Raw genomic sequence first — 25,466 nt, 5'->3', positions numbered from 1 at the left:
TCACTCAGAGCAGTGCGCTTCCCCCCCCTACACAAGCACTGAAAGAAACATCAGTACTGTGGTATCTTTTACACACACTCTCTTTGCCTCTCTGTCTATGTCTAAAATTAAAATATATATTAATAGGTTATAACTGAGAATTGAGGATCTTCTCTTCTTGAGCAGAGTTTATGAGTTTCAGTGCATGGCTGTATTGGCAGTTCTCCACCCATCTCACTGGTGAGGTTGCCAGATGTTTGAATTCTCATCAGCTGTGTTCTTGCTGTACCTTGGCTTTCTGCAGCACTCTTCCTTGGTTGGAGGTCACAATAGATGGGCTCCGCTTCCGAAGCTCAGAAACACAGTTGACAGGGAGAGGTTGCTCTGATGTGTTTCCCTGGGGCTTAGTGGCAGTTTCCTATTGATGACAAAAAATAGTTGTATAGGTGAGATCTAGACCCATCTACCAACAATTGACCTGGTCTCCAAAGAATGCAAACAGAAGACATTGTCATAGTCAAACATGGTGAGGGTGGAACCCACTTCAAGACATTAGAATAAATGTCATGATGATTCAGTTTTGTTGTTGTCATCTTGAGGGCTGCACTGCTCCAGGATGATTTGCTTAGGTAGAAAGACAGAGACAGAGACAGAGAGAAAGACACCACATCAACACTGCACTTCCTTCAGTGCAGTGGGGGCGTAGGCTCAAATTTGGGTTGGGCCCATGACAAAGCAAGTGCACTATCCAAGTAAGGCTATCTTACTGGTCTGATGATTAAAATTATTGAGCTCAAGGCAGGGGAGATAGCATTAATGGTTATATAGAAAGACTTTCATGCCTGAAGCTCAAAAGACCCAGGTTCAATCCCCTGCACCACCACAAGACAGAGCTGAGCAGTGTTCTGCTCTCTCTTCACCTATCTCATGAAAATAAATAAAAGTAAAAGTAAAATAAAGTTATGGAACTCTTATTACGTATTCTGATTAGTTCACTTAGCCTTTTCAAGTATATGCTATTGTTAGAAAGAAAAATGGGGTAGTTGTGGGGTGGGGGAGGTTAAGCTTATCTGGTAGAGTACAGGACTTGTTTATATACCCGAAATTCCTGGGTGGTCCCCAGCACTACATCTGGAGTGTGCCCTGGTTTCTTGCTCTTTCTTTCATGTGAAACTGTTTACTTTATATGAAATAAGTAAAAATAAAAATTGAGGAAAAAAATTCAAGGGGTCAGGCAGTGGTGTACATCTGGTTAAGTGTTCACATTACAGTGTCCAGGGACCTAGGATCTAGCTCTTGGCCCCCACCTACAGGGGGAAAGCTTCACAAGTGGTGAAGCAGTGCTGCAGGTGTCTCTCTCCTTCTCTATGTCCTCCTCCCCTCTCAAAAATAAATAAATAAGTAAAAATTAAGATAAAGAAAAAAAAATCAGGGTCCCTGCTAAGATTTTGATTTGGTGGGGGGGGGGCTGGGCAGTGGTGCAACAGGTTAAGCACAGATAGTACAGAGTGCAAGGAACCACACAAGGATCCTGGTTCAAGCCCCCTGGCTGCCCACCTGCAAAAGGGGGTCTGCTTCACAAGTGGTGAAGCAGGTCTGCAGGTGTCTATCTTTCTCTTCCCCATCTTCCCTTTTCAATTTCTCCCTATCCTATCAAATAAAATGGAAAAAGTGGCCTCCAGGAACAATGGATTCGAGCCCCAATGATAACTCTGGAGGCAAAAAAAAAAAAAAAGATTTTGCTCTGGTAGTTCTGGAGTAGGGCCCAGGCAACTACATTTAAAAATGAAGAAGAAATAAAGAAAATTAGAAGGTCAAGGTTACACAGCTAGTGAGTGGTAGCACTGGAATTCAACTCCCACAGTTCTGCCTTTTAACTTCTTTCCTGTGTGTAGGAGTGACTTCACAGTTTTCATAGGTATGTGATCAATGGTAACCCTTTTCCAGGAATGAAGTCAATGAGTGTTGTAATTATTACTGAAACACATGTACTCACGAAACCACAATTATTGATCTTGCTAGAACACAAAGGAGTACATGGCATGTGTCTGTAGCATCAATATTCTTACACGAACTGATTGCTATTTCCATATGAAAATAAGAGTTTCTTTTAGTGAAGTATAAGAAATCCTCTGCAAGGACAGTGAGTGTGATCTTCCCTCAGACTGGAGATCTGGCCACCATCTCCAGTGCCAAGACCCCTTGTGTACAAGTTACACTTCATACGTTTATGTATTAATCTCATAGGCAGACCTGCTACTTCAAACTCAAATAATCTCAGGGGGGTTGATGTATTTACTGCACAGTTGAATACTTTTCTTCTTATTTAAATTCAGTATTTAAAAATACTTATATGTGTATTTATTTATTTGGTTGGATTTGATAGGACAGAGAGAAGTTGGAAGAGGGAGAGGAGGAAGAGGAGGTAGAGACAGAGAAAGAAAGAGAGACACCTGCAGCACAGCTTCATCGCTTGTGAAGCTCTCTCCTTCAAGTAAAGACTGGGACATGGATCCTTGTGCATGGCAATGGTGTGCACTTAGCTGGATGTGTGATTCCCCCAGCTCTACAGTTGAACATTTCTGTATGTCTGTTCATTTTCTATAGGGCCCTGACCCATTGTTGCCTTTTCTAGATAAATGCTTAGTACTTGACTGAATGCAGTTCCTTAAGTGTGACCTAAGACCAATTAAGTCTGTAGAGAATTTAGAGAATACTTCTCTAGCTCTGAAAGGATCCAAAATGGGAGGAAAAGTCCTCTGCAATGTGGACATGAGCATCGGAGCCTGCTGGTAGGAGGAAGCAGCTGAGAGGAGTGAATCACTCTAGCTCCTCCACTAGCCTTCTGTGACTCTGGGTGAGAAGCTGATTTGTTCTTGACCCTTATAATCTATAAATTGGGTTGAGGAGTATCCTCATATGGGTGGGAATATCCCTGGGTGTGGACTAACCAGTAGTGTGACCTCACACAGTAGTTCCCAGTGACAACTCACACTTATCAGACCAGTTCCCATCACCTCTGAGTCTCCATTTCCTAGTCTGAAAGCAGATATAGCATTCATTCATGCACTCTCAGCATTCCTAGAATTTTTAAGGCTGAAGGACTAAGGCTATAACAACAAAAACAACAACAACAACACCAACAACAATGTTGGTATGCATGAGACCCCTTCTGTTTCATTTGGTTTAAATCCCCCCTGCTTAACACTATTCTATTTACATAACCACTTCATTCTATTTACATAACCACTGTTAACAAGTTCCACCCTCCCTCCAGGGCATTTGTGGTTCAGTGATAGGATTCTCGCCTAATCTGCCCCCTCTTTGTCACACTCTGATTTTCACCAGTCACTTTTCTCTCCACCCTCTCTATGTCACATCCTGTTTCCACCTTACTTGGCAAGTCTATATAAAGACAGCATTGTGAGTTTTACTGTACTGTACCTTGAGTTTAGCTTAGCTCGTCTTAGATTGTGCTGCGTCCTGCATGAATAAAGAGATACTGCCTACAGCTCAACCATTAGTCCCTGGTCGTCTGTTACCCACCCGTGCCCATGAAGCCAGCCCGGCGAAAACAACACAACAACACCATAGTCCTCCTCTGAATAAAAATACAATCTAGTGGGGGAGACAGACATTAGATGAGTGAGAACACACATACACAAACAATATGTACATATAAACCGTGATTTAGTACTACAAGGAAGAACAACAGATGGGACTGTTGGCAATAGACCAGAAGTTCCCAAACGGGCTGATTTTGCCCTTCCAGGGGACATTTGACAGTTTCTGGAAATATGTTTGGTTGTCATGACTGAATGTGGAGCGACTTTGCCTCAGGGATGGCAGGGAGTGGGTAGACAGAGGCTAGGAATGCCATTAACATCCTATGACAACAGTTTTTCAAGTACCAGTCATGTTGAGATTGAGACACTGATATACATGGAGGCAAGCAGAGTTGAGTGGGCTGTCCCCTTCAAGGTAAGGGTACTTACTACCTTGCACAGTAGCAGGGAGCACTAGATGCAAAGCCATGAGGACAAAGCCTGGTACATGGTGGAGGACAGATGTCACAGTAGTTAAAACAGTGCCCAGAGTTTCATGGGTTTAGAATCCAGTCTCCCCTTCAGCTGAGTGACCTTGAGCAAACAAACCATTCAACGTCATATCTGTCAAATGGGTTGATAGACATAATGTTGCCTCTTGGGACCTGCTGTGAAAACTGAGATGATGCTGTGCTGGGCCATGGTGATTGACTGGTAGGAGTGTGATATTCTGATTCAATATACAGTAGTTATAACTACCATCAGTAATCCCCAAGCCATGTCTAAGACCAACTTTAGGATAAAAACCAAATGGGGCTCCTGTGGAGAGAATGCAAGCCAGAAAAGTTGCTCCAAGAGCGCCCCTTCCTAGCCTAGGCACTGGTGGGCCCGTCCTCTCCCCACTGTGGGCCTCATCTGAAGACCAGCATACGTCCTACCTCCAAAGATGACCCTGGTCATCTGGATAGCAGGTGAGATGTGAAGGGCTAAAGGTGCATGGCCACTGGTGCCAGAGGGATGGACTCACCCCACTCTTGCTCTTGCTGCTAACAGAGAGCCCCAGGGCTGGGCCCCCTGCCAGGGACTGCTGTAAGCGCTCCTTCACTGCCACCAGCCGCAGCTCCAGGTCGATCCGGCGCTCCTCCTTTGCCCGGCACTGTGCTTCTAAGGTGGCCATGGTCTCCTCCAGATCCTTTGATTTTGTTCCTGTGTCCAGAGACATACAGGAGAGACAACTGAGCCTGGCCTGATGCATTAGGAGTCCGGGAGTGTCTCTGGTCTAGATGGTCCCCTCCTGGAGAACCTTTTTGTCCCTAAATCCAGAAGAGATGGACTTAGGCCTTAAGGTTCCAACTCCAGGATGGCTGTTTGTTTGTTTGTTTATTTATTTTTTATTGTCATCATGGTTATTGCTGGGCCTCAGTGCCAGCACTTGGAATCTACCCACTTGCAGTGGTTATTTTTCCTTTTATTTAATTAATTTATTTTTAGATAAGACAGATGGAAATTGAGAAGGGATGGGAAGATAGAAAGGGAGACACAGTGGCCTGGGAGGTGGCACAGTGGATAAAGCACTTGACTCTCAAGCGTGAGGTTCTGAGTTCAAGCCCCAGCAGCACATGTACCAGAGTGATGTCTGGTTCTTTTTCTCTCTCTTCCTATCTTTCTCATCAATCAATCAATAAAATATTAAAAAAAAAAAAAGAAAAAGAAAGGGAGACACAAAGAGAAACCTGCAGACATGCTTCACCACTTGTGAAGCTCCCCCCATGCTGCAGGGAGGGATTGGGGGATTAGACCCAGGTTCTTGCACATGGTAACGTGTACACTCAACTGGGCGCACTTATGCTCGGTTCCTGGTTGTGTGGTTTTTATCTTACCTTTGTCCCAATCTGGCTACAGAACCCTGGTTCTCCACTAGGGATCATCTTTCGTCTCCCAGACCTTATAGTTTTGGGTGAAGCTACTCTCACTTCTAGTGAGGTAGGTGTATAATCTAGATCAGACCCATAATCATATCCATTTTCTGGCCATAGAGATTTAAGGACAAGACTTCCTCTCCCTCCAGCATGTGCAAAGAGAGGCTGAGGGGGCTGGGCAGTGGCACAGCAGGGTAACTGCATATAGCATGACACACAAGCACTTGTGCAAGGATCCTGGTTCCAGCCCCCGGTTCCTCACCTGCAGGAGGGATCGCTTCACAAGTGGTGAAGCAGGTCTGCAGGTTGTCTGTCTCTCTCCCTCTATATCTTCCCCTCCTCTCTCAATTTCTGTCTTTTTTTTTTAATTTTTTTTTTTTTTTTAACCATAGCACTGTTCAGCTCTGCCTTATGGTGGTGTGGGGGACAGAACCTGGGACTTTGGAGCCTCAGGCATGAGAGTCTGTTTGCATAACCATTATGCTATCTACCCTCCACCCAATTTCTCTCTGTCTTATAAAAAAAATTGGAAAAAAAATGGCCACAGGAGTAGTAGAATCATAGTGCAGGCACCATACCCTAGTGATAACCCTGGAGGCAAAAAAAAAATATATATATATAGAGAGATAGATAGATAGGTAGAGAAGCTGAATGAGCCAGACAGCAATTACAGACAGAATTTAAGGGGAACAGAAAAGAATGGGAATATAAAAGTTTCGAACCCAGCAGGACCTGAACTTTTGAAGAAATCTCTGCAAAGTGCCCCTTAGTCTCAGGACATGAATCTAGGTCTCATATTATCAAGTGTTTGGCACTGGCCATGAAGGAATGAACTCATTTTAAGTGCAGAATAAAACAGCTGGAATTTTATTCTTTTAAAAAATCTTTTTTTAATCTTTATTTATTGGATAGAGACAGCCAGAAATCAAGAGGGAAGGGGGTGATAGAGAGGGAGAGAGATAGAGAGACACCTCTAGCACTGCTTCACCACTCACAAAGCTTTCCCCCTGCAGGTGGGGACCGGGGGCTCGAACCTGGGTCCTTGCGCATTGTAATACATGGGCTCAAACAAGTGTGCCACCACCTAGCCCTGGAATTTTTTTAATTTGAAGGCACACTCTGTCTTTCACATCTCAACAATTCTAAAACCAGATAACATTTTACATTAAGTATATTCATTTTTAGAATGATTTTTTCATCCCCTCACCCAAAAGCAGTTATTAAATTGGTGACACTTTTATTTAGCTGGGGGAGGGTGATGATGATGAGGAGCAGAAGAATGAAGAAGAGTCAGAGGAGGAGGAGGAGAAGGAAGAGGAAGAGATGGCAAAGGAAAAGGATGGGGCAGAGGAGGGATAGAGGAGGAGGAGGAGGAGGAGGAAGAGGAAGTGGAGGAGGAGGAGGAGGAGAAAGGAGGAGAGGCATCTATCTACCTGTCTTAGGTAAGAAGCCTAGTGTCCTGAGTAAACACCTTTCGCTTACTGTTTCAGTTATCAAAGCTGAGTCCCATGGGGGCTCAGGCCCACACCCATGTAGGTACCTGCATTGCTCCGAATGGCTTCCTTCAGCTCCCTCTTCTCCTGCCGCAGTGCCATCAGCTCGGACCGAATGGTTTCTTTCTCCTTTTCCAGCTTTTCTTTCTCTACCAGGTACCTCCGGGCATCCTCCTCAGCTCGGTTCTTACCATACTTGTATTGATTGGCACCTGCAGTGATGTGAAGCAGAAGAAGGACCCTCAGTTCTCACCTCTGGGAAAGGTATTTGAGTGGTGCCACCTCTCTTTTAGCTTTAACTTCACTCTCTATGTAACGAGGATGTGTTTTTGTACTTTCTTCCCTGCCACCCCCTTAAGAGTATACGAGTATGTACAAGAGTGAGAGTGGAGAGGACAGATCACTACTCTGTCTTTTATGTGATGCTGAGAATCTAACCCAAGGCTTAGCTCATTCATAGCCACAATTTACCACTGAGCCACTTGCTTGGCCTCTGACATGAGAACATTTTAATTTATGCCTCTAGATACACTTTAGTGGCATTTTAGGGAAATAGGAACAAAAGGGAGTGGGCAGGAGAGCAAAGGAACTTGGAGCAAGTGTGTTGGAACCTGAACAACCAAAGTTTACGGTGATCTCTTCCTTTTACTGGTTGTGTGACATAAGGCAAAAGAGAATGGTGGTGTTTTATGTCTCCTTCCTTGAGGCCTTAATCTCCCCATTTGTAAGTGTGGAATTGATAACATCTACCTCTTAGCATGTGGCAGGGCTTAAATGAAACAATTTCTGAAAAGTACTTATCTTAAAGAAAAGTACAAAACACAGTATGGGAGAAAAATATCTGTACATCATACATCCAACGAGGGGTTAATATCCAAAAAGACATGAAGACCTCAGTGGGTGGTGGGTATAACAGCCTGTAACAACATAACTACTTGAAAAGTTAAGCTGTACACCTAAAACATGTAAAATTTTGTGTACTAGTATTACCTCAGTAAAAATAGAGGGGGTCGGGCGGTAGCAGCGGGTTAAGCGCACGTGGCGCAAAGTGTAAGGACTGGCGTAAGGATCCCGGTTGGAGCCCCCGGCTCCCCACCTGCAGGGGAGTCACTTCACAGGCGGTGAAGCAGGTCTGCAGGTGTCTATCTTTCTCTCCCCCTCTCTGCCTTCCCCTCCTCTCTCCATTTCTCTCTGTCCTATCTAACAACGACAACATCAATGACTACAAGAACAAAACAACAAGGGCAACAAAAGGGAATAAATAAATAAATCTAAAAAAATTAAATAAAAATGAAAACCTTTCCCTCCAGTATAATAGTGACGTCTGTACAGATCTGTGTGTCCAGCCCCCATGCCGTGCGATGGAAGGGCGCCCAGCTCCTGCAGCGGAGTCGCTTCACAGGCGGTGAAGCAGGTTTGCAGGTGTCTATCTTTCTCTCCCCCTCTCTGTCTTCCCCTCCTCTCTCGATTTCTCTCTGTCCTATCCAACAACGAACGACATCAACATCAACAACAACAACAATAACCACAAGGCTACAACAACAAGGTCAACAAAGGGGGGGGGGGAGTGGATTCATGGTGCAGGCACTGAGCCCCAGCAATAACCCTGGAGGCAAAAAAAAAAAAAGTTAAAAAAAAACCTTGGAAAAATCTAGAAAAAAAAACTTATAAAACTCCCAACAAAATTCCAAACAACCCAAAACCCAACTGAAGAACGGGCAGGAGATTTGAATGTCTTATTCTAAAGCAGACATCAGGCACATGAAAGATGCTTGTTACCTCTTTCTAGGGAAATGCAAATCCCAATCACCTAAGATATGACTTTACACCTGTAAGAACAGTTATGACCCCAAAAGACAAAAATACGTGTTGGAAAGGATGTAGAGAGAAGGGAACCCTTGTGCACTGTTTGTGGGAATATAAATATGTAGGAATGTAAATTGGTGTACCCATTCTGCAAAGCGATATGGAGGTTCCTCCAAAAAAAAAAAAATTAAAGGTAGAAATTCCCAGGGATGGACGTGGTGCACCCATTTGAGCACACATTACCATGTGCAAGGACCCAGGTTCAGTCCTGGTCCCCACCTGCAGGGGGAGCTTTGTGAGCAGAGAAGCAGTGTTGCAGGCCTGCCTCTTTCACTCTCTCTCTTAAATAGTTTTTAAAAATATTTTATTTGTTTTTATATTAGAGACAGAAATAAATTGAGAGGGGAGGGGATATAGAGAGGGGACGAGACAGACACCTCCAGATCTACCTCACTGCTAGTGAAGCTTTCCCCCTGCAGGTGGGGGACCAGGGGCTTGAACCCAGATCCTTGTGTGCTGTAATGTGTGCACTTAACCAGGTGCACAACACCTGGTTGGTGTCTCTTTCTCTCAATCCACCTTCTCTCTATATAATAAGTAATAAAATAATAAAAAAATAAATTCTGTGGGTGTCATGACAAAAGCCCAAAACCTTCCAGAAAAATCTGGGCTTTTGTAGTTACATGAAAAAGATAAGTTTCACATTCAAGTTGTTATAGCTCTTCCTAGTGTTACAGCTCTAGGGCAAGTCTGAGGCCAAGACCACAGGGAGATACTTTGTCTTACTCCAGAGGGATCTAGTGGACTCTTCCTGCCACACAAAACTGTCCACAGCCTTTGGAAAGCGCTTATATTCCCTTCCAACTGGGCATAGAATATGCTGATTGGTTACAGGGTGGGCTTGGAAAAGGTACATTTTGATTGGTTACAAGGTGCACCAATCAGGAGTGCTCAGGTACAAAGGTAATATGCGAACGGATTGGTCACATTGTGAATTATCAAGGTACATGTAAAATGAAGGATGAGGTGGATTGGTTACATTCCATGCCCAATCTGGGCCTCCAAGGTACAAGTGAATACAAAATGAAAGATACAATTTGGTTGGCTACAGTCCGTGAAACTAAAAGTTTCAACTTGATTGGTTACACTCCTAGTCGCCTAGGTTTGCTGAAATGCGGGCAAGGCAGATTTACCTGTCTGCCCATTGTGGAATTGAGGAAAATTTCATTTCAGAGTTACTACTGTGCCTTATGTTTAGTATGTGCCAATTCTTCATTCCTTTTTGTTGTTGAATAATATTTCAGGTGATCTTGGGGTGAAAGTTTTCATTGTTTCTGGTAAGAAGTCATCTGTTAATCTTACTGGGTCTTTTTTGTTTGTTTGTTTGTTTGAAAGAATTGACATTCTTTCCTGCTTTCATTTTTTCCCCCCTTGGGGCCAAGTGATGGCACACCTAGGAAAGTACATGTTACCATGAACAAGGACCCAGGTTCATATCCCCAGTCCCCACCTGTTGGGGGGGGGGGGAGAAGCTTCATGAGTGGTGAAACAGGGCCTCTCTAGTGAATTTTTCATCTGCTACTATACTTTTCAGCACCATGATTTTCATATTTTAAAATAATTTGTCTCTGTTGAAGTTCTCTATATGATAAGATATAAAAGATATGCACCTTCCTATCCTTCTTCGCACCCACCACTTATTATTAATATAGAGAGACAGAGATTGAGAGACAGGAAGAGAAAGACACCAACCATAGTACTGGGAAAAAAGCTTCCCTCCATGCAATGGGAGCTGAACTCAAACCCAGATCAAGTAGGTGGCAAAGTAGGCTTGCTCCCTTGTGAACTAGCTCCCCAACCCTTCTTTCTTTCTTTAAGGAAAGTTTCCTTTAGTTCTTTGAACATATTTACAATGGCTGCTTTGAAGTTCTCTTAACACTCCACATGAAGTTCTGCTCAAAACTTCTTTTGTTTTTCCCCTGTTGCATGGCTCACATATTCCCATTTCTGTGGAAGTTTCATATGTTTTATTGAAACTTGGACATTTTAAATAATTTACAGTAGCACCTCTGGATCCTGATCCTCCTCTTGGGAGTTACTGTTTTCACTTGCTATTTTGTTCAGGGATGTTGGGACTCTGACTGAAGTCCGCTTCCCTCTGAGTGTGGAACTTCTGGTATTGCTCCTCAGAGGGTGCAGCCTTGGGTTTACATGCACACTCATCCTGGAGTGACAGTGGTTTGAGTAGGACTTGCCCCCAGATTTCTCTGCTAAGTGGCCTACCTCTGTTGATGTCACACTCAGCGGTTGGACCCCTCTAATTGTTAGCTATTTGCTTTGCTGTTTTTGACAATGCCCTAGGCATTAATTGTTCCACAGTCCTAACCAATTAAAGGGAGTGGAGTGGAGCTCCACTGGGGCAGGGAGAAATAACATGATGATTATGCAAAAGACTTTTCATGGAATCAGCCACATAGCTCACTTGGAGGGAACATTGCTTTGCCCTAGGCTTGACCCAAATTTGAGCCCAGCCCCCACTGCATTGAAGGAAGCTTTGGTGTGTGAGCTATTTCACTGTCTCTTTGTCTCTGTCTCTTTTTTTGTTTAAGATATTTTAAAAATAATTTTTAACAAACATTTATTTATTTTCCCTTTTGTTATCCTTGTTTTATTGTTGTTGTTATTGCTGTCATTGTTGTTGGATAGGACAGAGAGAAATGGAGAGAGGAGGGGAAGACAGATGGGGAGAGAAAGACACCTGCAGACCTGCTTCACCACCTGTGAAGTGACTCCCCTGCAGGTGAGGAGCTGAGGGCTCAAACTGGGATCCTTACGCTTTGCACTACTTGTGCTTAACCCGCTGTGCTACTGTCCAACTCCCTCTGTCTCTTTGTCTAAAAAAAAAAAAGAAAAGGACTTTCATACCTGAAGCTCCAAGTCCTAGGTTCAGTCCCTAACACTACCATAAATCAGACCTGAGCAGTGCTTTGGTAAAACAACAACAGTAATAAAATAAAAACCTAGTTCCTTTGCAGTGAGAGGCATTCTCTTGACTTTTTCTGTTCTTTTATTTTATTTGCTAGAATAGAGAGAAATTGAGAGGGGAGGGAAATAGAGAGAAAGTGAGACTCCTGTAGCTTTGCTTCACAGCTCATGAAGTTTCCCTCTGGGGATTTGAACCCAGGTCCTTGTGTGTGGTAACCTGGGGCACTCTGTTTTCTTATGCATAGATGATTAGAGTAGAGATCCTTTCACACTGAGCCAGGGTTGTTTTGCTGATTAGTGGATCTGTGGAGCCACCATGTTCTCCAGAAACCCACTGGGCTCTCACATCCACTTGGCATTCCTGCTTTTGTCATTCCTTCTCACAAGAGGAAGGATGGATCCTTGAGTTGTTAGGATGTAGCAGAAATGATGGAACATGGTGTCCCAAAGCTAGGTCACATAAAGATTGTTACTACCTGCTGGGTAACAAGCCTCCTTCTCACAACCAACACACACTTGCCAGTGGGCCTTCCAGAATGGGATTAACTCGATTTCCTTTCTGGTGAAAAGATAGTTTACTTATTTATTAACATTAGAGGGAAGGAGAAAGAACAAGAACCAGGGCATCATTCTTGCACATGCAATGCTGGAGATTGAATTTAGGACCTCTAGCCACTGTGCCACCTCTAGACCACATTTTGGCTTTTTTTTTTTTTTTTTTGGTGGCGGTGGGGGGGGGGGCTAATGGTTTACAGTTAATAGTAAAATACAGTAGTTGGTACATATGTAACATTTCTCAGATTTCCACGTCATTCTTTTTTCTTTTTCAAAAAATTTATTTATTCCCTTTTGTTGCTCTTGTTGTTTTACTGTTGCAGTTATTATTGTCATCATTGTTGGATAGGACAGAGAGAAATGGAGAGGAGGGGAAGACAGAGGGGGAGAGAAAGATAAGACGCCTGCAGACCTGCTTCACTGCTTGTGAAGCGACTTCCCTGCAGGTAGGGAGCCAGGGGCTTGAACCGGGATCCTTACGCCGATCCTTGTGCTTGCGCCACCTGTGCTTAATCACTGTGCTACCGCCCAACTCCCGCAGATAACATTATTATTTTTTAATATTTATTTATTTCCTTTTTGTTGCCCTTGCTGTTTTTATTGTTGTTGTAGTTATTATTGTTGTTGATGTCGTCATTGTTAGATAAGACAGAGAGAAATGGAGAGAGGAGGGGAAGACAGAGAGGGGGAGAGAAAGCGGCTCCCTTGCAGGTGGGGAGCCAGCGTCTCCAACCGGGATCCTTAGCTGGCTCTTGTGCTTTTCGCCACTTGTGCCTAGATAACATTCTAACCCCTCATCTCGGTCCTTCTCTGCCATCATGTTCCAGGACCTGAAGACTCTCCACCCCCCCAACCCCAGAGTCTTTTACTTTGTTGCAATATACCAACTTGAGTCCAAGTTCTGCTTTGTATTTTCCCTTCTATACTTTTTTTTTTCAACTTCTATCAGTGGAATCTTCACAGTCTTAACCTAATTTTAGATGAATTACTAACATTCTAACCACAATCTTGCAATAGGTTCCTTACTAGAACTTTCTACTTAAGTGACTCTGAGACTCCTGACCCACAGAAACTGTGACATAAACTATGCTCATTTTTCCTTTTCCTTTTTTTTTTTTAATTATTAAACCATGGGCAACTCATGCGCTTGAATTATGTAGCAATAGGTAATTAATAAATGATCTTGAGTAAGTTCCTTCTCTTTAGTTTCTTTATACGAAACACACTGTTGGACTGTATCTTTGGGTTCAAACGGACATTTATTTATTTATTGGATAGAGACAGAAAGAAATTGAGAGGGTAGGGGGAGATAAAGAGGGAGAGAGGCCGAAAGACACCTGTAGTTCTGCTTTACTGTTCATTATGAAGACTCCTTCCCCTGCAGATGGGGACCAGGGGCTTGAATTTGAGTCCTTGTGCATTGTAATAGGTGCACTCAGCCAGGTGTTCCACCACCCAGGCCTCCCCCCCCCCCCCCCCGCCATGCCTTTTCAGGAGGCTGGTTTTGTAGTGTTGACTAACAGAGACCAGGGGGAAATTAAGTGGGCCTCCTGAGGCCAGTCAGAGTAACTATGATAGAGAGACAGTAAAAGGAGGCATGGATCCTGTGTGGGAATTGGCACAGAAAGAGACACGCAAGGTTGGCAAAATAAATCACTCGGATAGTATAAGATGTTTTGCCATGTGCATGAACCAGATTCAAACCTAGCCCCCACTATATTGAAGGAAGCTTCAGTGCTGTGGTCTCTCTTTCCCTCTCCCTCTCTGCCTCTATCTAAAAAAAAAAAGAAGAGACATGCATATTGGATTATATCAGCAGCCAGGATTACCTAAAAACAAGCCCAGCCACGAGATTTTAGAGATTACCTACCAGATCTCTTGCCGGTGCCAGGCAAGCCAGTTAGAAAGAGAGCCAATGGTACCAAACAACAAGACCAATTACAAGCTGTGAGGAGGTGGAATGAAGAAGGGCCCTAAGGCCCAAAACCTTGACTGCCCAGTCCCAGTCCCCTTGCCTTTTAGTGTAGTAAGCATCTTGGATCCAGTCTCCCCATCCCTCCTTCCCTGGGGGAGATGTGTTTGGTAATGTAATTTTCTTTCCCTATCCCTTTAAAATCATAAAAGTGTGTATTTAAATGTAAATTGCTCTCCTAAATAACCTTACTTTTAGTTCTTCCTTACTATGCTAATGGTTTCTGTGCCTACTGGCTATCCTTGTGTTTGGTTGAGTCTTTCCTAACAGAGGAAGAACCTGGAAATTCCCCCCAAGCAGTTGTAAGTTATCCAACAATAGCTGTACTTTCATACCTTTTACATACATACATAAACTTTGATTGGAAGGAAGGAAGGAAGGAAGGATCTGGTTTTTGTTATCTTATTTTGGACATTTTGTGACTTCTCTAATCTGACACATTTATTTCAGTTTAGTGTTCCATTTAATGGTATTTCTCTGAAATTGAGCCCTGCATTCCCAGTTCCCATGAACTGAAAGTATCAATGTAAGAAATGCAATTTTCAGAGGGGAAACTGAGACCTGGAAAGGGCCAGAGACCTTTCCAAAGAGACACAGACATTCTGAGAAGGGACAATCTATACAAATGAAATGGAGCTAGCATCATGGAAAGGTGTTTTGTTTTGCTTTGTTTTGTTGTTATTGTTTTTTCCCCCAAGTACATCTTCAAAAAGCAAAGAAGAGAACTTGACTTTGCTCAGATCCAGGGGGAAGAATGTCAAAGCAATGAGTAAGATGCTCTTGGCATGTGTAGTTCTAGAGGGAGCTGGCTTGGTCTTAAGAAAAATTGTGCTGGAGGAGTGGTAAGCATTGGAAATCAAACAGAACTCAGCATGGAGTTTTACAGCACACTTCGTCACTATTGTGCCAGGCAACTTACTCCAACACTATGGGGTCAAGCAAAGGCCAGGCTGGAGCAGAGGAGAGTCTTGCCTTTCATGGCAGCTGCCTTAAGGGTACTTCAGTACCCTAGTTCAGAAGTTATTAGCCTCTTGGACAGATAGTTTGGGGAAAAAATAAAGCACGCACACACAAGCACACATATATACACACATACACAAATATAAACATTATTTATATGAAATGTGTCACACATATATAAAGGTGTATATACTATACGCAAAGCTGTATACATACCATACAAATATACTGTTTAAACATAAATATATTATATATGTATACATGCAATGTATATTTTTAAATATTTCATTTACTTATTAATGAGAAACATAGGAGGAGAGAGAAAGAGCCAGACGTCACTCTGGTACATGTGCTGCTGGGGCTTGAACTCAGGACTTCATGCTTGAGAGTCAGATGCTCTATCCACTGTGCCACCTCCCAGACCACCAATATATCTTTTTTTAAAACTAATTTAATATTTATTTATTATTCCCTTTTGTTGCTCTTGTTGTTTTATTGTTGTAGTTATTACTGTTGTCATCATTGTTAGGACAGAGAGAAATGGAGAGAGGAAGGGAAGACAGAGAGGGGGAGAGAGAGATACCTGCAGACCTACTTCATCACTTGTGAAGCGACTCCCCTGCAGGTGGGGAGCCAGGGGCTTGAACCGGGATCCTTATGCCGGTCCTTGCACTTTGTGCCACCTGCTGTGCTACTGCCGGGATCCCACAATATATATCTTTATATGTGAACTCTGAAGAATAAACTTAAACTGCATGGGTCCACTTATACAGTTTTTTTCAATAAACATAGTTGGCCTTCTTTATCTATGAGTTCTGCATTCATAGATTCAACCAACCATAGATGTTGATTCATTGAATCTATGGACCTGGGACCAGAAGATATGGAGGTCGGATAGCTATAAGGGATCTGAATATCTATGGATTTTGGTAGTCAATGGAGGGAGGGTGTCTTGAAATTAATCCCCAAATATAGGAAGGGGTGATTGTAACTAAAGTTTGGGGACAAGGAGATAGCTCACTTGGTAGAGTGCATGCCTTACTATGGGCAAGGTCCCAAAGTTTGGGCCCAGACACTATATGAGAGCACTGTGGAACCAAGGAAAGCTCCACAGAGTGGAGTTTGCGAAGCTTCCTGCTTGTAGGTGGGGACTGGAACCTTGAACCCAGGTCTTTGCATATGGGTTAGCCTGAGGTACCACCACCTATGTATGACCACCCTGTGGTCAGGTGTGGATTTTTGCCTATGTGGAGATGAGTGGTCATAGCTCCCTAAATATATTCATGGAGCCTTATTTGATGATAAAATTAAACCATTTGTTAATATCTTAAAATATATCTAGATTTCTGTTTTTTTTTTTTTAACTGGCACTATTGTATGGAGACATGAGGGTGGAGCTGAGTGTTGGTCATCCCTGTATCTGGGGCCTGCATTCACTTAAAGTCCCTCTACCCTTATTTTCCATGGTTTCCTCTCTGAGGCCTCCTGCCCGTTATCATGGTACCAGTGTGGTTAGTTTTCTAACACCCTATTTGTTCCAGGGCTTTTCCTGTTTAAGCCATGGAGGAAGCTGATTCTGAAAAAGACCCCACTCTCAGCCTGCTTCCTTTCCACTGAGAAGACTTACTGGAGGCATGGCGCTTGACTTTGACCTGTGGGTCCATTCGATGGGACTTCTCACTGCAGGAGGAGGCATGACGCTTCACCTGGGCCCCCGTGGGCCGCTCTGGCTCCTCGTCCTGGGGGAAGTAGAGGATGAAGGTGAAATACAGGTAGGATATCAGACTTATCAACGCAGGGTGTGTTCTGGCCTTTGGTGGGTGAGGCCTGTGGGACCTTTGGGATGTTGGTCTTTTATGTCTAGATGTTATATTGCATTCAGTAACTTCTAAGTCACTCTCATAAGCAGGATATTATCTGCTTCTCAAACTTTCTTGAGAGACGGCAAAAAGTAAGCTGAGACTGGCATGTCTGCAGAGAGGAATCAGAAGTCTCCAAAGAATGTGGCTTGCCATGTTTGACTCGTCATTGATAGTTTTGTTGTCATATAATTTGGAAGTAGCCTTCAAGATTCTCAAATTGTATGTAAATATGTAAATTATAAATATGTCACCGCCAGTTAAAGAAAGAGTTAAGGTGATGGCAGAAATGACATATGATAGGCTGGCTCTAAACTTGTGCATTTAGAGTGTTTAATTTTTATTATCTATTATTATTATCATTTTACCAGAATACTGCTCAATTCTGACTATGGTGGTGCTCGATATTGAACCTGGGACCTCAGAGCCTCAGGTATAAGAGCCTTTTCAAGGCTCTCCGGAGAGCCTCTATGCTATCTCCCCCATCTACATGAAGAGTCCCAAAACCACAAAATCCTGTCGAAGCTCAAGAAACCATCACTGGATTGTGATAGTGATGTAATATAACAAGGACAATAACAAGTAGTAGGATTACCTACTCCTCTGTGTGAGATCCTCTAATGTCTAAGAAGTCAATTAAGTTCTTTTTACAACATGTAGCTTTGAGTTCCTTCAGCAGTTCTGTCAGGTGGCTTTTATCATCTCACTGGGGAGCCAGGAAGTAAAGAAGTCAAGCCTGCCTGAGGTCACTGGGACTCAGCCCTGAGTTCAAAGTCCACATCCCTAAGCACTAATGCTTGGGATGCCTGGGACTCAGCATTTGATTTATGTGTGAAAAAATCTCTAGCTACAGACACTGGTTCATCTGAGCTGAAAGAAAAGCTTACAATGGAGAGAAGGGGGATGAGTGGAGATGTTTCTACAAAAAGAGAGTCCTAAGTGGTGGGGGCTCAGAGTCCCAGGCACATGGCTGCTTTTCCAGCAGCCTGATCCTGTCACCTGATTCTGGGGCCTAGATCTAAGGAGGGTGCGGTTCTCTCTGGCTCTCTGTGGGGGAACAGGCACTGGACAAGTTGCAGAGAGAGAATGATGGCTATTGGGCCCTCACTGCAAATCAGTCAGTGGCATCTCTTTGGTTTAGTGAGCAAGACGGAGAGACACTGTCCTGGAGATGCAGCCAGGAAGGTGGGTATCAGACAGGTGAAGGCCTGCGGGGGCTGCCAGCCAGTTAGCATTCACCAGGGACACCACGGAATCTCCTGGAGACAGGTGATCCAACCCTTCACTCAAATCATCAAAGGGATCTACAGTTTGAGAGCCCCCTTCTATCCGCCCTTTGAGCCTTCCCCTGTAGCGCCCAGTCTCCTGCATGGGTGTTTGTGTGTGTGGGGGTGTCCTTATCCTGTGCCAGGGTTTGTGATAAGACACCCATTTCTCATCCCCCTTCTAGCTACTGGTGAAAAAAATAAATGATTTCTCTGAGGTAAAGGAAAATAAAATAGTGAGGGAGAGAGATAAAGAGGATGAAAAAGTGGCATGTGCCAAATTCCTGGGCAGTCTCCAAAAGATTGTACCTGCATCTTCTCATAAGGAACATCATCATAGACACGGGGCTCAGGCCACTGATCCTGGCAAGATCTTGCATATCTGGAAAACACAAGGGACAGCGATGCTGACAATGACAGGTTGCAACATACAGTGCTTCCTGCCCAGTCTTTTATGAGTAATAGCACTCATACCAGGCAGGCAGTATTGCTGTAAAGGAGTTTGTGTCCAGGACCCACATGGTCTAAGATGTAGCTAATTCATCATCTGCATTCTTTTTTTATTTAGTCATCAAGATTATCCCTGGGGCTTGAACCTTGCATAGCTCCATCATTCCCAGCAGGCTTTTTTTTTTTTTTTTTGGTCTCTCTTTTCCTTTTCTTTCTTTTCCCCTTCCCCTTTCCTTTCCTTTCTTTTCCTTTTTTTATTGCCACTGGGGGGCAGGGGTCTCGATGCTGGCTCTGCAAATCTACCACTCCTGAGGGCTATTTTTTTCCTTTTTTTTTTTTTTTTTTCTCCTTCAGGGTTATTGTTTGGGTCTCAGTGTTGGCACTATGAATCCACTGCTCCTGGTGGCTATTTTATTTTATTTTATTGGATAAGAGAGTGAAATTGAGAGAGGAGGGGGTGATAGAGAGGGAGAGAGAAAGATAAATACCTGCAGACCTGATTCACTGCTTATGAAGTGTCCCCCCTGCAGGTGGAGAGATTAGATTTATACATGGGTCCTTTCATTCAGTACTAAGTGACTTTAGCCAGATGTACCACTGCCTGGCTCCCCTCTTTCTTCCCCCTGTCTATTTTACTTGACAGTATAGAGAAACTGAGATGGGAGAGATAAAGAGAGACACCTGTCCACTTGCCTCACTGCTTGTGAAATGTCCTCCCTGTAGTTGAGGGAGCGCTTGAACAGGGTTCCATGTACAGGTAATATGTGTGCTTAGCCAGGTGTACCACCACCTGGCTCCCCGCAGCAGCCAACTTTTTTTTTTTTTTATTTTTAAATTTTTTATTTAAGAAAGGATTAGTGAACAAAAGCATAAGGTAGGAGGGGTACAACTCCACACAATTCCCAACACCCAATCCCCATAACCCACCCCCTCCCATGGTAGCTCTCCCATTCTCTATCCCTCTGGGAGCATGGACCCAGGGTCATTGTGGGTTGCAGAAGGTGGAAGGTCTGGCTTCTGTAATTGCTTCCCCGCTGAACATGGGCGTTGACTGGTCGGTCCATACCCCCAGTCTGCCTCTCTCTCTCCCTAGCATGGTGTGACTCTGGGGAAAGCAGCCAACTTTTGATAGAGAGGGAGAGAGATGGAGAGAGAGAACTAGAGAAGAAGAGACTCTTGCAGCAGTGTTCCACCACTTTTGAAGCTCCCCCATTCCATAGGCAGGGATTTTTCCTTTTTTTTTTTTCTTTTCCCTTCAGGTAGAGGGTAATGAGAGGGGGAGGGAGGAGAGACACTAAAGCATGTTCCACTGCTCAGGATGATTCTCTTTTGCCTAGTACTTCCATGTGGTGACTGGGGGCTCGAATCCTGGTCCTTTTGGATAGTGAGTTGTGTGTTCTGCTGGGTAAGCTAAGCTGCATATTACAGATGACAAAGCAGGCTCCAAGCTGGTAAGCAAGTGACTGGTTAGCTAGCTGGTGACGAGGCTGTGAGTCGAACCCAGCTCTTCTAATGCTGAACCCTATGCTCAGCCCCATGCCTGAAAGGATGCCTACAGGCACAGGAACCCACAGTTTGGTGCTTTGAGAGCAAAGCCCAGGCCTCTGGACAGAGGGACTCTATTTTACTCTTTTCATCCACAGCTTCCCCTGCCCCTCGGCTCCCCTTGGCCAGCACCCTCCTGCCTGCACAGGTCCCCACTCTGCTGCTTGAGGGAAGCATAGTTTCCTTTGGCCCCTCTCCCTTCCTCTCAGACCCAGGAGTCAGAGCCCCTGGGGGTGGGTGTGAGGGTGAGCCTGGACAGGTGAGGGCCTGGCAGCTGACGCTTACAGGAAGGAGTTGCGGCCCGCGCTGACGATGCTGGTCAAGGTCTCCACATCCACGTAGTCATAGTGCAGCGCCTCAGGGGTGACTCTGGAGCCCATCTCCACCAGCAGCAGCCCCAGCCAGCGGCCCATGTCCTCTGAGCAGCTCGCCTGGGGGAGGGAGGGTGTGTGGAGGGCTTAGGTGCTGGCGGCAGCCCCGACTCGCTGTTCCCTTCAGCTAAACTCACATTTACTTATTCAGTCATTGCCAAGGCTTCTCTGCTCTGGGTCAACTTTCCCAGATAGAAATGTATATAAATAAATGAATATTCATAGATTGTACCTAATTGTAAGTGGAATGAAATAACAGAATTTAATTATATGATAAAAATATAATTAATTTCTAGAAATATAATATGAAATAATATGATTGCAAATAATATTTTACATATAATATATAATATACTATTAATATATACATATGCTTATATATTATATGTGCTCATATAATATATAAGCATAATGTATATGCTTATGTATTATATATGGAATACATATATTCTATATAAGCGTATATAAGCATATATCAGTGCTATCTGAATTACATCTCTCTGTGTTATTTTTCTCCCCCCTCCAGGGTTATTGCTGGGGCTTGGTGCCGGCACTACGAATCCACTGCTCCTGGCGGTCATTTATTCCATTTTATTGGATAGGACAGAGAGAAATTGAGAAAGGAGGGGGAGATAGAGAGGGAGAGAGAAAGAGAGAAAGACAGACATCTGCAGACCTGCTTCACTGTTTGTGAAGGTAGGGAGTGGGAGCTTGAACCAGGATCCTTGCATAGGTCCTTGCAACTCATACTATGTGCACTTAACCAGGTGTGCCACTGCCTACCCCTCCCCCCAAAATACATATCTCTATCACCATCTCCATCCCCATCATCTCCATCTGAGTCATCTCTATTTCTACCCCCACCCACCCCCATCATATTCATCTTCTCCATCTCCTCCATATCCATCTGCATCATCTCTATTATCTCCATCACCTCCATCATGTCCATCCCTATCACCTCTATCACCTCTATCTCCATCATCTCCATCTCCTCCACCTTCACCTCCATCACCTCCATCTCCACATCCATCATCTCCATCCCCATATCCATCTCATCTCCATAGCCATCAGCTCCATCTCCATCATCTCCATCATCTCCATCACCTCCATCATCTCCATCTCCATCACAGCAGGGAGGTTTCCCCAGTGCCCTAGCACTCCCATGCGTATATGTACTGGAGTTGTACTCTGGATTCTCTCTCTAAGAAACTCTCAATCTCATATAAAATAAATTAAAATAATTATAATCAGCATAACATGTAATTGCTGAATTTGAGAACAGGAAATACACTTTTTACCAGAAAGCTCTGTATATATAATTTAAGAGAACTCAGAGACCCATCTCAAACTATCAAAAAAAAAAAAAAGTGAGACACAGAGGCATCATGCCTTGAAATATAAGAACTAAGAGAGACTGTAGGCACTGGGTAAAGAAGAAAAGCCCAGAGTCTAGGTTTAAGTTCTAGGTTTATGGCCAGGTGGACTGATGAGCCCCGAAGGATCCTTGAACAAAGTACTTGGCTGCCCTGGTCTTAGCTTCCTTGTCTGTAAGGTGAGACTATAGGTATTTTAAGTATTTCTCTGGTGAAAATTTTTATTTATTATTTCCACCAGGGTTATTGCTGGGGCTCAGTGCCTGAATAATGAACCCACAACTCCCAGGGACCATTTTTTTTTTCTTAATTTTTATTTTTAGGACAGGAAGAAATTGAGATGGGAGATAGAGAGAGACTTCTACTTCACTGCTTGTGAACCTTCCCACCTGCAGATGGGGACTAGGGACTTGAACCTGGGTCCTTACATGGGACAGTTTGGGTGTGTCACAGCCTAGCCCCTAGTGTAACACTTTAAATAGCCCAAGGATGAATACAGAGAAGAGAGACAGTGTATATTGCATGTCCTCAACCCCAGTGGGTAGGGTTAGTGCCGCTGGGGAAAGATGACAATGAGTCAGTGAAATGAAATCACATGTTCATCAGTCACTTGCTCAAACATTCACTGGGCCCTTCTAGTATGTCCACCATTGTGCCGGGTTCTGGAAGAGTGAAAGTATGCACAACGGCCCTGGTTCCTGGCACTGTGGAGCTCAAAGAGTCCAACACAAAATGAGGAAAACCTTCCTAAACATCTGAGCTGCCCTGGAGGGTATGCATCTGTAGTGAACAGCCATGGCAAGAAGGCTTGAGAGAGAATTCCAGAATCTGATGGCGTTAGAGTTGGACAGATGCCAGACAGACTTGGGGTTTCAAAGTCAGAGAACATAAGCAAACATTGGTTCTAGAGCTGCACCTATGTCCAAGCAGTGCTCTTGTCTCCCTTATAAACTAACTCAAACAAACCAACTACCATTCCTTGTTACTGATCTGAAATTCATATGTGAGTTGTGTGTATATGTACATGTTTTAGAAAGATTTATTTATCTGAGAGAGAGAGAGAGAGAGCCTGAGTACCACTCTGGCACATGTGAAGCCGGGGTTTAAACTCTGGACCTCATGCTTAAGAGGTGAATGCTGCTCCACCTTGCCAAAAGAGGTGTACCCTGTTTTACTTTGCAGCCCTGCTGAATCCTTGGCCCTTGACAAGGTCCTTTCCCTCTTTCCTTGGTTTTTCACTAGCATATTCCCCAAGACAAACCCCAATACCCATCCCAGTTCCACTGGGGGCCCCTTTCCACCCGGGAACACTGGAGTCCTCGCCTCTCACCTCCAAGATGGCCACCTCCTGCCGGTTGCGCAGGATCCTGAAGGCAAATGGGTGTCTGGGGCCAAAGCCTGGGGCCACCTCACAGCCCTGGAGGGCGATGGCATTGATGTGGGTCCTCAGGTCCGTGCGGTCCTTGTGGAAATACAGAGTGTTGCACTTCAGGCGGCACCAGCGCTCCTTCCAGCTATGGTTCACCAGCACATTTAGGTAGCCTGTGTGCAGACAGAAAGGGCAGGCCCCAAATGGAGGTGTTTGTGCTCAGCTTGTCAAAAATCTAACACCTCACCTAACCGTGCTATTTTATTTAAAGATTTACCTAAATGCCCACCTATAGATGACATAAGAAAAGTTATGGGATATATACTCCCTGGAATACTAATCTGTAATAAAAGAAAGATGATGTTGTATTGTTTGGGACACAGTGGGTGGAACTGGAAGTGATTATGCTTAGTGAAATAAGTAAAGGCATGAAAGACAACTACTAGATGGATAGATTCCTCATATGTGGAATCTAGCAAATTGAAATACATAAACGTGTAAAACCAAAGGAAACAGCAGCAAACAGTGTCTCTAAGACTTTGTGAGAACTTTGGTGGTTATCAGTGGGAGGGTAGGGATAAAGCCTTATGGTGGTGGGTGTGGTGTGGAACTCTCCCTTGTAATCTTACAATCAAAAAACCACTACTAATCACACACACAAAATTACTTTTTAAAATGTTAACCATATAGAAAGACAGAGTACATATATACATGATGGAATACTACTCAGCTACTCAGTGATTTCATCTTCTTCACCCCATCTTGGATGAAGCTTGAAGGAATCATGTTAAGTGAGATAAATGAGAAAGAGAAGGATGAATGTTGGATGATCTCACTCATGGGCAGAAGTTGAAAAACAAAAGCAGAAGGGGAAAGCATTAAGCACAACTTGGACTGGAGTTGGTGTACTGCACCCAAGTAAAAGACTCTGGGGTTGGGGGGAGGGTTCAGGTCCTGGATGGCAGAGGAGGACCTAGTGGGGGTGACTTGTTATGTGGAAAACTGAGAAATGTTATGCATGCACAAACTATTGTATTTTATTGTTGATTGTAAACCATCAATCCCCCAATAAAGAAATTAAAAAAGAAAGAAAGACAGAAAAGACCACTCTTAAGCTCTAGTTTATGGCAGTGCTGGGGACTAAACTTGGCACCATGGGGCTTCAGGCATGAGAGTCAATCACTGTGCTTCCTTCCTGGCCCCTAACTATGGTTTTAACACCGCCCCCAAGGCAATGTACCTGGCCAATCTGTAATTTTCTGGTCTACACTAGTGAAGTCACTTTTTCTATTTTCCCAAGGGAGCTGAGCTAATCTATAAGGCCTTTCCCATCTCCCACAGATCCTGAAACACTCCTCCTGCCCTTATCTTCTCCTCTGCTGCTCAGAAAAGCCTTTCATTTTGTGTAGACTGTTGGATCTGTGGTCTGCTTGCCAGATGGGATGTGTCCGATTCATGAATCATGGAAGAAAGCCAATTAGATCTTTAAAGTGAATTTGGTTTAGTTTTTGCTCTTTAATCCTGGGAGGAAAGATAATGTGTAATCCATGTGATCTTGACAGCCCTGCCCTGGCAAGGTGGGGCATGCAGGATGGGTGTGTGGGTCTGTCTCCATCCTGCCATTCTCCCCATGCACTCCGATGACACTCAGACTCTAGTTGGAAGAAGATTCACAGTTGAAGTTGAGGCCCATGTGATCTTGTTTCTCTCTGGATTTGCTTCCTCTCTGTGAAATGGGGGCTGATCATCACATTCACACTTGGTAGCACAGCTTCTACCTCCATCCCCTCCCAGCCCCAGACTTGATAAGAAGGCCAAGAACTCTATGGAATAAATAAAAGTCAAAGCTCTCTGTCATGTCTACTCTCTTCCTCCAAATAGCAAAAACTACTCTGAAAGACAGAAAATAAAGGACAATCCTGACACCCAGTGGCAGCATTTGGGAACAACACATCTACTCAAGGTCACAAATTTGGAGAAAGGCCAAACGCAGACTGAAAAACCAACTGGCTTAGATTTT

General features: G+C 44.0%; 1 protein-coding gene across 3 annotated transcripts in view; it reads right to left on the bottom strand.

The window, feature by feature from the left end:
• AFAP1L1 (actin filament associated protein 1 like 1) overlaps positions 1 to 25,466 on the bottom strand; it is a 100,586-nt gene that overhangs the window by 6,242 nt on the left and 68,878 nt on the right. For 2 of the 3 annotated variants that reach the window (XM_007516439.2, XM_060180772.1), the window contains exons 12-18: positions 23,408 to 23,619; positions 20,619 to 20,764; positions 18,648 to 18,720; positions 16,842 to 16,953; positions 6,984 to 7,148; positions 4,552 to 4,730; positions 269 to 397 (exon numbers count right to left, since the gene is read on the bottom strand). In XM_007516439.2, coding sequence (XP_007516501.2) covers positions 269 to 397; positions 4,552 to 4,730; positions 6,984 to 7,148; positions 16,842 to 16,953; positions 18,648 to 18,720; positions 20,619 to 20,764; positions 23,408 to 23,619 — 1,016 coding nt within the window. The remainder of the gene's footprint in view (positions 1 to 268; positions 398 to 4,551; positions 4,731 to 6,983; positions 7,149 to 16,841; positions 16,954 to 18,647; positions 18,721 to 20,618; positions 20,765 to 23,407; positions 23,620 to 25,466) is intronic. The other variant, XM_060180776.1, reaches the window with a different exon arrangement.

Source organism: Erinaceus europaeus, chromosome 2 (assembly GCF_950295315.1).
Source record: "Erinaceus europaeus chromosome 2, mEriEur2.1, whole genome shotgun sequence".
Taxonomy (NCBI): Eukaryota; Metazoa; Chordata; class Mammalia; order Eulipotyphla; family Erinaceidae; genus Erinaceus; species Erinaceus europaeus.
Note: the sequence above shows the minus strand (reverse complement) of the source record. Positions and strands in the feature narration are given on the sequence as shown.